At 54.3% G+C, this 13,989-nt stretch overlaps 1 protein-coding gene across 1 annotated transcript; it reads right to left on the bottom strand.

Annotated features, from left to right (window-relative positions):
• Positions 1 to 1,953: 1,953 nt before the first annotated feature.
• Positions 1,954 to 5,535, bottom strand: LOC103123225 (cytochrome c oxidase subunit 7A-related protein, mitochondrial). The gene is made up of 3 exons (XM_007533879.3): positions 5,274 to 5,535; positions 3,124 to 3,255; positions 1,954 to 2,476 (listed from the first exon to the last, which is right to left on the bottom strand). Exons 1-3 carry the CDS (start codon positions 5,343 to 5,345, stop codon positions 2,336 to 2,338), a joined length of 345 nt encoding a protein of 114 aa, XP_007533941.1. The 5' UTR covers positions 5,346 to 5,535; the 3' UTR covers positions 1,954 to 2,335.
• Positions 5,536 to 13,989: the final 8,454 nt, after the last annotated feature.

The raw sequence follows: 13,989 nt of genomic DNA on the forward strand, positions 1-13,989 counted from the left end.
GTTTCTGTCTTATTATCTCTTCTGTGTATACTTGTTTTTCTGATCAAAGACCACCCAAAGAACACTGCTGGCCACAGCCACCTGGTGCTGGTCTGTCATACCCCACCCCCATGCTGGCTGAAATGGCTATTTCTGCTTCCACATCATTTGCTGTCTCCATGCGGTCCCTGTTTACCACTGGTTCTGATAAGGGGGTGGCACAGCCTGAGGAGAATACACAACCCAAAGCACCCTGGGACCAATACAGAGTTCTGCTAGCACCTGCAGAGCCTGCTTCCTCAGTTCAGTGGTTGGGTTCCAGCAATCCCTTCTGCCCTGCCAGACAGATTGCCCCAGGCTGCAGTTACTACTTCTCACACTGTCCCCAAGCCAGGCAGGCAGGCAGGTGCCCAGGGCAGGCCTGGCAGGAGGTAGCTATATTTCTGCCTGAGTGCTGAGCATAGTCCTCTGACTGCAGCAAAGTCATCTGTGCCCCAGAGGGGGAGCAACTCACATACTAATGATGTGAGTTTCATAATCGTTAGTAGTGGCCTAATCAATAAGCTAGGAACAGTCTAGGGATTTAGAAATGGCCCCTCGCTGGCCCAGAGGAGCCCTGGCACTCACTACATTAACCAATCAGGTATGGCTTAAGAGATGCCCTGTGGCAGAGCACAGGACTGTCAGATACAGCCAGCTCCACCCCTGGTGCAAGCCAATGACATGCTCTTCTCTGGTAAATTAAGAGGGGGAGTGGGCGGAGCACATGACAGTTCATGCCCAGAAAAGGGGTGTAACTCATCTTAAAAATTAAGCATCACTGAGTACTGGAGAGAGGCAGGTTAAGCCAAAGAAGTGGCAGCAGCATTCAGACTGGCACAGGGGCCCTTCACAGCAGGGCCAGCTACACCCCACCTGACTGCAAACAGGCCAGCACAGCAGAGCAGTGCCTACGGAAGCAGATCCTAAAGATAAGGTGGTGGAGGGGGCAGAAGCTAAAGGGGGATGTGGGCACAGTGGGGACAGCAGAAATCCAGGAGGAAGCAGAAAATTTCAACGCCATCACACCTGAAAGGGTCAGAGGTGCGGGTGCCAGACTGCAGGCACAGTCCCCAGATGGGGAGTCAGAGCGCCAAGAGGCGTTGGAATGAAGGCCAAGATACAGAATAAGAAGTGGAGAGACCGAGACGGGAGGGGCCTCATGCACATAGCAGCTCAGCAATCCCTCAGAGCAGAAGCCCAAGTACTGAGAGGTCAGAGTACAGACTTGCACAATGAGGGCAGATGGCAGGGCAAGCTAGGCAGACATGGTTTAACGGAGACCACCTCACCCACGAGGACCCCGGACTTGCCCTGCGTCCAAGCAAGAGGAATTGGTGAGATGCACCACGGGAAGGCTCCACACTCACAAGCCAGTATTCCCAGAGGCACTTCAGATTGTCCCAGCCAATGGACTATGGGGGCTTGACAGTGAGATACAACCCGAGGGTGCTGAAAATTAGGACGGCGGCCGCTGGCAGCCCTCAACACAGCACCTGCTCCCAGCTTCACTGCCAGGGTCTGCCCAGAAAGGGCAGGCACCCACCACTGCATGTCCCCAACAAATGGGTGGATGTGCAAGGCACTATTTGCACAGTGAAATACTATTCTGCTGTGCAAAGGAGCACTGGATGTACTGACAGTCACCAGGGGTTATGTACCACCTGACCGACTTAAATGTCCAGGGAATGAGAGGTGTGGTCGCTATGGGGAAGGGGTGTGTGGTGAATGGAGAAGGGAGCATCAGCTAATGAGCAGGGTGGGACTGTGGGAGCATGTGGGGCTATCCCCATGCCCTTAGCCCTGACACTCGACTAGAAAGAACTGCGACGTAAACGTGGTCCAGGTCTTAATTCACAGAGGCTCCGGGATAGGTGGGCTACCACACCCAGATCACCTCAAGACGTCGAGGTCGCCTGAAAGGACTCTAACAAGACCTTTTCACTCGTGTTTATTCCACAATCAAAATCCATTATAATTTAGAGGATTTAACATCATTACAGGGCACAGGTGAGCATGTCAGAGGCGACATAGAGCAGGTGCTGGTCTGAGGGACACTGCCTGGGGCAGCCAGCTGCGACCACACCTGCTGACATGTCACCTCGACGTGGCCCCCTACCCTCAGCCCAGGGTGGAGCTACTGCCAGAGCACACCCCCTCGAGCTTGGGCCGTCAGGGGCAAAGCGGGCGCACTGGGGGAACTCACAGGCTGCACCTCCAGAAACGGGCAGCCGGTGCCTCTCGTCAAATGTCAACAGGCATTCTTCAAGTTACAAACTTTTTACAGAAATGATGCAGGGGAGGGTCCAGCGTGTGGTCACTTGTTGCGGGGCTGCGCTGCCATGTAGAGGGCCACGAGGCAGTAAAGGGTCCCACCCAGCGTTAGCGCCATGGTGGTGCGGTACAGCATCTGGTCTGGCAGGCCCCGCTTCAGGTGCACCGGCAGGCCATCAGGCTTCTGGAAGGAAGAAGGGTAAGACGTGGTGTGAGAAGACCGGCCTGGACTTCAGCACCCACTGCAGCTGCACTGTGGACACTGGCCAGAACTGGGCTCAAGGTCTCTCTGAACCGAGTGATGGGGGGTAGGGGTGGGGGCAGGGTACTGGCCCCACAGCTGTCTGCACACCACTCACACTTTAAAAGCTGGTTCTGGGGCCTGATGTTGGCACACTTGGTTAAGCGCACACTTAAACTGCACAAGGACCCAGGTTCCAGTCCCTGCTCCCTACCTGCAGGGGGACGCTTCACAAATGATGGAGCAAGTCTGCAGGTGTCTCTCTCCCTCTTTATCCCTCCCAACTGCTCTCCGTCCCTGAGAACTCCAAAGAAAAGGAGGGAGCTGGGCAGGGACTCACACTATCTATGCCCACTGACAGGCTGTTTTGTCAGCGCTGAGGCGCCCCGCTCTGGACCCACTGCTGACTTTTTTGGCGAAAGGCTGAAGGGAAGAGCCCAAGGACCAGAGGCCCCAGCAAGTGGAGCCCGCGGGGCCGGACAGGGCCAGTGCAGGACACAGCAGCAGAGGGAGCTGGGTGTTTTGCTGCCCGTCAGAGACACCCAGGCCTCTCCAGCTCGAGGCTCTGACACCCTGGGCTCTGCTCTCACCTGGAAAAACCTCTGCAGCTCGGGGACATGGTTCTTCCCGGCATAGTCATAGGCAGGGGTGGCAGAAGGGAACTTCGGGGGAGTGGCAAATATGATGGGCGGGGCTTCCCTGGATACCACCGGCCTCAGGCCCTGCAGAGAGAGGAGGATGTCAGCGAGAGTTAGTGTCCCTCTGCACTAGGGAAGACCACGTGCTTGCACCCAGGGTCCCTCTCCTGGCACTTGGCAGAGCTCCCCCAGCTGGGGGAAAGGGGTTGGCCACTGAGTCATCCGCTGCTCAGCCACAGCTTCCTGCCAGGCTTGCCTGCTAGTCCTCGCCAGAGCTGGGGTCCCGAGTCTGCAGGAGCAGGGCTCAGGAAGGGGCCAAGTCCCCACCGCATGGGCCTCTCTACCTGGGGACATAGACACGCAGTGAAGGCAGAGCCCCAGGCCAGCCAGCCCAGGGTAGAGGGAGAGGCCAGTGGAAACTACCCTGAGGACAGGCAAGGTAATCGGGACCCCTGGGCACCATTCTGGCTGGGTAGTAGAGAGCAGGGTGTCTGCCTCCAGTGAGGACATGACAGCCTTTGCCCTGGGGATCAACAAGAGGGCTGTACCAAGGCTACTCACAGGCCTCTAACCAGGGCCTGCCCCTCCACCACCCCCAGCCCCCAAGTGCTATCTAGCCTGGCTCAGTAAAGTTCTGGAGGAGCTATACAGGTTCCCCCTCAAAATGGCACAAGCAGGGCTGCACCTGTGGAGCTCCCCCTACGCCCACTCATCAGGCCGGCCAGGTCAGCGGAAACGTGGCTTTCTCCTTGACAGCGGGCGCTGGGGGGCCTGCTACGGGAGCCCCTAGCAGGGCACAGGGGACGTGACCTGCAGTGACAACACTGGGTGTATAAGACTCCCCGGCACACGCCCGAGCTAAGAGGTGGTCTGGCAGAAATCATCCTTTAGAAGAAATGGGGGGGCAGTGGCACACCGGTTAAGCTCACCTATCACCATGTGCAAGCACCCGGGTTCGAGACTCCCCACTCCCCACCTGCAGGAGGGACATTTCACAAGTGGTGAAGCAGGTCTGCAGATGTCTCTCCTCTCTCCCTATCTCCCCTTTCCTCTCGATTTCTCTCTGTCCAGATTTCATCTGTCAGATGAAATAAAAGGGGAAAACGGGGTGGGAGGAGAGCGAGAAGGAGCACGCTAAGGCCAGCTGGAGTGCGGGTGACGGTGCTGGCTGCTGCAACACTTATGACACGCTGGCGGGGCAGACCTGACAGAAGGGCCACTTCGTAGGATGTAGGGAGCGCAGGGAAGGGCGACACCACCGAGCCACCTCCCAGCCCAGCCTCTGTCCACTGCTGACAAGGGTCGGGAGGAGCCACACCTGCGCTGTGCCCCATCTCCCAGGAGACAACGTCCCCTTCCGGCCCACCATCAGTGTGGGTGCCGGGCACCCAGCTTCTCTTCCAAACCTACTCCGTGGCGATCGCCACCCAACCCAAGGGCAGCAGGTCGCACCCCGCCCCGTCCCGGGCCGTCAGGAGCGGCCTCACCCCACGTGCCCCGCACACGGGCCCTTGGGCCCTCAAGGTCGTAAAGCAGAGCAGCAGCAGCCGGGTCTGGGCAGGGCTGACAGCGTCCCCATGAGGCAAAGGAGGGACCCTGCCGGCCTGGCTCACCTGGCCCAGACCCCACCCCAGCACCTCAGCCCCGGGACACCCCACACGCACACACCAACACCCCAGCTCTGCGACCTCATGCAGGGAGGTAATCACAGGGCCCTGGGACAAGCCAGGCCTCCTCCCAGGGCGAGGGCGCACTGGAACTCAGGTTTTGGGGATAGCTGACACCCTGGAAGAAGATGCGGAGTCACCCACCACCCCCAAACCACAACCCTCGGAGTCGCCACTACCCCCCCAAGCGATGGTTCTGACGGTGACCCCACGGCCCCCGCTGTCATCCCACGACCCCCGAGCGGCCAGTCGCGAGTCACCTCAGTACCCCCAAGAACAGCAGGGGTCACCTTGGCCCTGAGCGCCGCCGCGTGCAACACGCCACCGGCTGGAGGTCGGGGACAGAGTTGTGGAGGACGCGGGAACCGGCCCCACCGTGCAGCCTGCTCGGTTCGCTTCGGCCCGCCTCGCGGGCGCAGAGCCCCTGGTTCATACCTGCGGGTTGTAGGCGTCCGAGGCCCAGGCCCCCACCAGCTTCTGCGTGAAGCCGCTGAATTTGTAGTACATGGCGGCAGCGTCCGCTTCCACCCGGGCGACCGCCGCAGGGAAGGGCCCCGGCGCCGCTGCAAGATAGGACCCCGGAGGCCTGCCCGCCGCGCCTGACCCAAAGGTCTGCCCGGTCGCCGGCCGACCGGGGCCGGATCCCGCGTCCCATACGTGCACCGCGGCTCTGGAGAAGGCCTTCAGGGCGTCCTCAGAGTGAAGGTTCCCTCCAGCCTCATATTTAGATTCGGGCAGTGCAGGGACAACCTCAGAAACGCGCAGGCGCCCGAGGTGGCCGCCTGCCGTCATCCCGCGGGCCGGACCTCTGGGCAGGGCCTGGAGCTGTGGAGGGGCGGGGCTACTTCATGGGGGCGGGACGCTAACGCCTTTAACAGGACGAGAAGGCGGGGCCTGTGGCTGGTGGCGGGGCCAGAGGTAGTTTACTCTCCGATCTTTGGGAGAAGGGACTGTAGTCTGGGGACCGTGTCTACTTTGGGGTGGGGCCTCTGGTCTGGGGCGTGGTCTCGAGCCTGGAGTTGGGCGCTGCAAGGTAGCCATCTGGTTCTGGGGAAAGACTTTCCTTGACCTGAGTTCGGGTTCTCCGTCCTCCCCACCACTGGGAGCACCGGTCCTGCCCACGAGCGTGCATCCACCTGCGGCCTCCCCCAGTAGCCTGGAGCCAGAGAGCACGGCTTCCCTGACCCCTATAGCTGTGGTCAGGGGCAGGGTTGTCGTCAGTGCATCTGCACCTGAACCCTGTATGAGATTATACTGCACAGGTCACTGCAGAAACAGGGAGGGAAATGGAAGCGAAGGGGATAGAAGGAAGGAAAAGGGAGGGGTTGGGGGAAAGAATGGAAGAGGGATGGAAGGAAGCAGGGTGAGAGACTAGAGAAAGGGGGAGGATGGACGGTTTGAGGCTGGGCCCAGGGCAGTGGGGTGTCCCCCCCTCCACCCAGTGCCCTGCAGACCCAGTCTCCTGGGCCTTGTGCCAGAGACTACACCTAGCGGGACATACCCTGCATGTCCTCAGAAGCAGTGTCCTCTCTTCCCAGCCTTTCATAGGATAGCCGCCAATCCCTACCTCTGCCCTGGAAAGGGGTGAGTGAGAGTGGAGTGGGGGTTTCTCTAGAGACGCTGGGACCTGCTGGACCTGAGCCGGCCATTCCCAGGCTAATACTTTGGGTCCTACTGGCACTCATTCCTTACTGGCGCTCATATGGAGTGGCTCCAACCAGGGGGTAAGCCACCAACCCTCCCTCTCCAGCTCCAGGGACCTCGCGATTCAGAAAGGAGGCCTCAGGGAGTATTCTGGTACAAACACTCATTTATTTGGAGATGGGTACAGGTTTATATAGAGAGTTAAACAAAGAACATTTTTCACATATGTCAGAAATTACAGGTTTCTTAAAGGTCAGCTTGCCCCTATGGTAGGGGGCTGGTATGACAAGAATTGATGAGATACATAAAGGTCAAGACAATTAGTCTCCAAGATGCAGGCAAGTTAATTATCCAAAGGCATTTGAGAGAAGCATAGGGGTTAAACCAGTAAGGTGAGGTAGAGAGAAGAAAAAAAAAACTTGATGTAAATCACAGATATCAAAGGACACGAGGAAGTAGGATTTGGGGTTTCACTGTTGGGGAGGTGTATGATAGAGTGTGTTCTCCTTTATCTGTGGTAAAAAGGTGAAGTGGATGTGTGAACTTTGAGTGAACCCTAAAGCAGGCAGCCATTTGGCCTGCTGCTAGCAGGGGAAACTAAGTGTGAGAGGCCTGTAGACTTTCTGTGAACTTGAGGACTAACAAGGAGAAACAGTCTGGGAGACTTTTCCCTCTTGGCTCATCTCTATAAGGAGAGAGGCTAACAAGTGGGGTGTCTTTCCAGACCTCCATCCAAGCTCCGCAAAGCTCTACCAAGCTTTCACATAGTCCCACACTTCCTTTCTTGTGAAAGGTGGCTGGGAAGCCAGAGAAGGGGTGTACCTTGCCCAGCTGGGCTACTAAGATGGAGCTAAAGTCTGGCGTGAGTGTGTGCTCCTGGGATGGGGAGGTCCTTGGCAAGCAGAGTACGTGCTTTGCCATACATGAGGCCCCAGTTTCAATCTCTGAACACCAAGAACAGAGACAGAGAACTCTATGCATGGTATCTCCTCCCACACCCACCCCCTTGCCCCAGGGAGGTAGATCAAACCATATGAGGCAGATACAAAGTCCTGGGTTCAATCCCCAACACAGCATTAAAAATTAAAAAGCCTGGGAGGCAGGCAGTAGTGCAGCAGGTTAAGCACAGGTGGTGCAAAGCACAAGAACAGGCATAGGGATCCAGGTTCGAGCCCCCGGCTCCCTACCTGCAAGGAGGTCGCTTCACAAGTAGTGAAGCAGGTCTGCAGGTGTCTGTCTTTCTCTCCCCCTCTCTGTCTTCTCCTCTCTCCATTTCTCTCTGTCCTATCCAACAACAATGACATCAGTAGTAACTACAACAATAAAACAATAAGGGCAACAAAAGGGAATAAATAAATAAATATTAAAAAGTTAGAAAGCCTGTGCTCTTAAGCACTATATTTTAGGGAGACTGATGCAAATATCCTCACAGACAGAAGGTAAAGGTGAGGATCCCAGAGTGAGGGAGTTCACCAGCACCCTCCCTTTGCAGGCATGAGCCCAGGAGGCCCAGTGGTTAGGTCTCCAGAGCACAGTAACATGAAGCTGTGGTGGCCAGCCTGCCCCAGCCTGCCCACGGAGAGCGGCATCTTGATGGAGAAAGTTTGGGTCTGTGTAGCAGCTGCTTCTTGTAGCCTGTTCTTCCTACCTTCCCAGCCTCAGTGGCTGCAGGGCAGGAGGCACAGCACCATGGCTAGCCTCTCCTCACTAGCGCCCTAAGAATCAGCTATGTGTCACCTTATGACAGCGACATGGCTCAGATGCTGGCTTGGCCTTGCTGTTCGACCACCAGCCCATACTCCTAGCTCTGCATTCAGACCTCATCCAAGTAAGCTTGGTGCATCTGTCAAAATTAAATGGAAGCTTGGTTAATGAAATCACTAGATGAGGGGCCACGTACCAGGACAGGGATGAGCTTGCTAGCAAATATCGAGTACAAAGATAGGTCTCTCCCCTAAGGTTTAGGCTGGAAGGAGGCCAGATATGGCCTGTGGTCCTAGGCACTTTTTTGGAGAAGGCAGAGACTGTCCCTGGCTTCTAGCAGAGCTGAAGGGCATTGGCTGACAGTGGAGTGGAGCCTGCTAGCACTGGAGATTTTCTTCAAGTTCCTGCCATCTGATTTTAGATCCTGCAAAACATAAATTAAGAATCCTGGAAATGTTACAGCACCGGGCTGTTCAGTGGGAGATGAAATGTCAGAAGCTGAGTGTGGGTTGCCATGTCACATGGTAATGGGGGGGTTGTTCCCACAGAAAGAGCAGCTCTCCACAGCCAGTGTTCTCAGGCAGGCAGCCCACAACTTCAAAGTGGCCTCTGCATGTCCTGTCTTGTTAAGGACCCAGAAGTTTGGGCCAGGCCTGCCCACTGTGGCCTGGGGAGGAGGTGATCTGAGGCAGGTGCATGAGGCTAAGCCTGATCCAGTCAGCAGCCTGCTGAGTCTGGAAGCACAAGGGACTCAGTCCTTCTGGCCTGGCCCTCTGACATGACAAAGGAGTTAGGTGACCAACTGGGCTTTGTTCTGGGGGAGTTTGTGCAGCTCTAGTGCAAAAGGCAGGAAGACTGGTGTTGGTGGGGAGTTGTGGGCCCTTCCCCGATGGTCCCAAATCCAACTCCTGACCATTCCCCCATGCAGGCTGCTCCTCCTGAAAGGGGCTGGGAGCCTGGCTGCGGTTCCAGCAACAGTGAAGCAAAGTGCCCCCCTGGAGTGGCTGCTGTGAGCATTGCTCCTCCTGACCACAGTTCACAGGGAAGTAGTTGCAGTGCCAGGCAGAGCGGCTCCGTTTGTGGGGCTGGGAATGGAAGAGCGAGGCCACAGGCCAGCACAAAGCCTTGGGGCTATCTCTCCCACTGTCTCCGGAAACTCTGACCAGGTCTAGTAGAGCCTTCTATTTCTCATTCCTTCCATCCTTCCTGCCACTGGGAGCTGGCCTGGGAGCTTCCCACCTGCTCCAAGCTGCAGGCCTACAGGAACTCCCAGCTACTGTTTCTCCATGAAGCCCTGGGGAGGGGGGCTGGAGGACTCTGGGAAGAGTACTCTGTGCACCTGCCCTCAACAAGAAAGAAAGTGAAGGAAAAGCATTTCCCCCAAAAGGTCCTGAAGGATTTGTTTAGGGGCCGGGAGACAGCACACTGGGTTTCCACTCCAGAGCCTGCAGGCCCATCCCCACCACCAGCAGCTAGAGCTGAGCACTCCTCTGCTCAGCACATAAATACATGCTGAAAGCCAAGGATTCTTTATCTGTTTACAGGCAGCCAAGGATCGAACCCAGGACCTCATGCATGTATTGATAAGTCCTGTGCTCCACCCACTGAGCCACCTCCCTGGCCATAGGACCATTATGGCCATATTTTTATTTTAAAGATTGATTTATTTCATGAGCAAGATCTGGAGAGAGAGGCCAGAGCATATGTGTGACTGGCAATTAGGCCAGGGGGTCACTTGTGCCAGAGCTGATTTCTGCCCACTGTCCACCTCCTGGCTGCAAAGACTGATGTTTTTTTAAATATTTATTTATTTATTCCTTTTTGTTGCCCTAGTTGTTTTTATAGTTGTAGTCATTATTGTTTTTGCTATTGATGTCATCCTTGTTGGATAGAACAGAGAGAAATGGCGAGAGGAGGGAAGACAGAGAGGGGGAGAGAGATAGACACCTGCAGACCTGCTTCACCACCTGTGAAGCGACTCTCCTGTAGGAGAGCCAGGGGCTCAAACCAGGATCCCTGTGCCGGTCTTTGTGCTTTGCACCACCTGTGCTTAGCCCACTGCGCTACCGCCCAACTCCCTAAAGACTGATATTTTTTATATTATCAATCTTTTTTAATATATTTATTTATTTTCTCTTTTGTTGCCCTTGTTTTTCATTGTTGTAGTTATTATTATTGTTGTTGCTGATGTTGTCATTGTTGGATAGGACAGAGAGAAATGGAGAGAGGAGGGGAAGACAGAGAGGAGGAGAGAAAGATAGACAGCTGCAGACCTGCTTCACCACCTGTGAAGTGACTCCCCTGCAGGTGGGGAGCCGGGGGCTTGAACCGGGATCCTTACAGCAGGTCCTTGCGCTTTGCGCCACATGCACTTAACCCACTGCACCCGACTCCCAGACTGATGTTTCATAGAAGAGAGAGGCAGCGACCAGAGCACCACTTAGCTCCAGCATATGGTGGCACCAGGGGCAGAAGCTGAGTTCTCGGGCCTGCAAGTCCTGCATTCTAACGCTGAGCCATAGCCTTGACCCTGCAGTCACTCCGCCTATTTTTCTTAGCAGGGTTATCGCCATAGTTCCATGCCTGTGTGATCCCACCACTCCCGGCAGAGGCAGTGCCCGTGCTTCAGGTGTCTCTCTATCTCTCTCCCTCTCTCCCTCTCCCTCTTCCAGTTTCTCTCTGTCCTGTCAAATAAAAGGAAAAGAGTGAAAGAAAAAAGAAAAAGAAAATGGAAAAACGGCCACCAGGAGCAGTGGGTTCATTGTGCAGGCAGTGAGCCCAGTGGTAACCCTGCTGGCAATAAAATTTAAAAAGAAAAAGAAAAAAGAGACAATGAGTGAAAGACGAAGTAGGAGAGAGGTGAGAGGGAGGAACAGAGAAGGAGAGACATCTCATCACTGCTTCAATGCTAGTGAAGCTGCTAGTGCAGTTGCTCCCCAGTGGAGGTGGGGCTTGCACCCAGGTCCTCACATAGGTAAAGCAAGCTGTGCACTCTACCGGTTGAGCTCTGCAGTTGACATTTTGAACTGCTAGTGATATCCCATATAACTCTCCCCCCAATAAGACACCAGGAAACAAAGGGGAAGTCACAGGCACTTTCTGGTCCACAGAACACTGACACCTGTCATGCTCACTTTTGTGCAGCAGAATTAGAAGTCTCAGCTGTCACCACCCAGAAAACCCTATCTGTCTTTGAACCCTGAAGTGGAGGTTGTGCTGACAGTTACTGAGAAGCAGGGCCCCTGGGATGCAACACCAAGGCCAAGGCACAGAGAGCTGCATGGGGCCCAGGAGACAGTTGGGGCCACAGGTGCTGGGCCAGCTTGTTGCTGTCTGGGATGAACATATTGACACGGGCGCGGTTCTGACCTGGCTGCTGTGTGCGGGTCTGGTGCGCGGAGCTGCCTGGCTTCTGCCACCGCCTGCTGCTCTGTGCTCCTCAGCAAAAGCACATCAGAGTGGCCAGGAGCCAACTCATCTCTGACACATCACACTCATCTCGTCGGTGAGGGGAGGCTGAGGTGTGACTCAAAATTTATTTTAAATCATTTTAAATACACTTAATTATGCACATAAAAAGTTGAGATCCAGAACAAGATTCAAGCATTTTGCAGTCACGCTGTCTTTAAAATCGCAGTGCACATAATATCCTGTGCTTCACAGTAGAGGGTTGGCGGTGGCCCGTCTTCCCTGGGGTTAGGTGGGTCCCCCGTGCTGGTGAATCTTACTTTCTTTTTTTTTTCTTTTCTTTTTTAACCTCCAGTTGCTGGGGCTTGGTGCCGGCATTAATCCACCATTCCTGATGGCCATTTTTTCCATTTATTTATTTTCTCTTTTGTTGCCTTTTTTTTTTTTTACTGTTGTAGTTATTATTGCTGTTGTTATTGATATCATTGTTGTTAAATAGGACAGAGAGAAATGGAGAGAGGAGGGGAAGACAGAGAGGGAGAGAGAAAGACAGACATCTGCAGACCTGCCTCACCGCTTGTGAAGTGACTCCCCCGCAGGTGGGGAGCTGGGGGCTCAAACCAGGATCCTTACGCTGGTCCTTGTGCATCGCACCACATGCGCTTAACCTGCTGCGCTACCACCTGACTCCCTCATTTTTCTTCTTCTTTTTTTCTTCATCTTATTCGATAGAGAAAAAATGAAAGAGGAGGGGGAGCTAGAGAGGGAGAGGGAGAAAGAGAGAGAGAGACCTGCAGACCTGCCTCACGACTTGTAAAGTGTCCCCACTGCAGATGGGGAATGGGGGCATGAACTCGGATCCTTGCATATAGCACTATGTGTGCTTAACTGGATGCACCACCGCCCAGCTGAGAGTCTTACTCTCTACACATGTCTGCAGGGGTGGAATGTGTCACAAGGACATTGTGCCTTTTGTAAGCTGTATGCACTACTCAAATAATATAAAACCCCCAAAGGCATAAAATTGGAATTTAAAAGATTCCGCATACTTACACTCCAAACTACAATTAATTTAGAATGTCCTTTAATTGTCCCTTGCAAGGGTGTGAGGAGCCTACTGAGTGACAGCCTCCAAGTGTCACTCACAGGAAGGATCACTGTGGGCCACTCTGCCCAGTAGAGTTAACACTAATGTTTATTTTTCACATGTCGGTGGAAGAAAGGAGGGAAGGTAGGAAGGTTGGGTGGGTGGGTAGATGGAGGGATAGGTGGATAGTTGGAGGGATGAGTGGGTGGAGATGAGAGCTTGTTCGGAGGTTCTAGCAGGGGAGCGCAGCTACTCGCAGACCCTCAATCAAAGACCAGTCTCTCTATTCAGGGAAGGCCGTCCTCTTCGGCCGAGCGCGCAGCTTCGGGAGGGACACACATGGAGCAGTGAGGGAGGAAGGAGACACCCACCTAGCCAGCCAGATCAGCCAAATCAACCCTGGCGATCAATGGGGTGACAGATGTCACAGCCAGATCGCCCTCAAGTGGGTGGAGATGAATGAATGAGTGGAGGGGCGGGTGGATAGGTGGGCATTACCTCCACACATTGTTGTGAGAAATGAGCAGCCACACTGAGTATTCCCCTGAGCACACTGATCACATGAAAACTGATGGAAGACGAGTTAAAAGAGCCACACACCTGGGTCTCAGGAGGGTGGATGTGGAACTAGGAGTGTTGTTTTCGACGGTTTATGTTGTTTTCGCCGGGCTGGCTTCACGGGCAGGTAACAGATGACCAGGGACTCATGGTTGAGCTGTAGGCAGTATCTCTTTATTCATGCAGAACGCAGCACAATCTAAGATGAGCTAAGCTAAACTCAAGTAAAGTACCCTAAAACTCACAATGCTGTCTTTATATATACTTGCCAAGTAGGGTGGAAACAGGATGTGACATAGAGAGGGTGGAGAGAAAAGTGACTGGTGAAAATCAGAGTGTGACAAGGAGGGGGCGGAGCAGGCGAGAATCCTATCACTGAACCACCAATGCCCTGGAGGGAGGGGTGGTGCTTGTTAACAGCGGTTATGTAAATAGAATGAAGTGGTTATGTAAATAGAATAGTGTTAAGCAGGGGGGATTTAAACCAAATGAAACAGAAGGGGTCTCATGCATACCAACATAGGAGGGCATTTTGTCCTTAGAAATCTGACTTTCCAGTATAGAGACACAAGCACCCTTAGGCATGTGTCCAGGTGCCAGCACTGTGCTGGGTCTGGGGTCTACAGTCAATTTCTTAACCTTTCTCAGCCAAGAATTCAAATTTCAACTTAACAGGATGAATGCAAGGACCAAATAAGGTGACATGTGTTGAAAAAGATGAAAGGATGTGTGCAAATACATGCATGTCAA

The sequence above is a fragment of the Erinaceus europaeus genome, chromosome 3 (genome assembly GCF_950295315.1).
Source record: "Erinaceus europaeus chromosome 3, mEriEur2.1, whole genome shotgun sequence".
NCBI lineage: Eukaryota > Metazoa > Chordata > Mammalia > Eulipotyphla > Erinaceidae > Erinaceus > Erinaceus europaeus.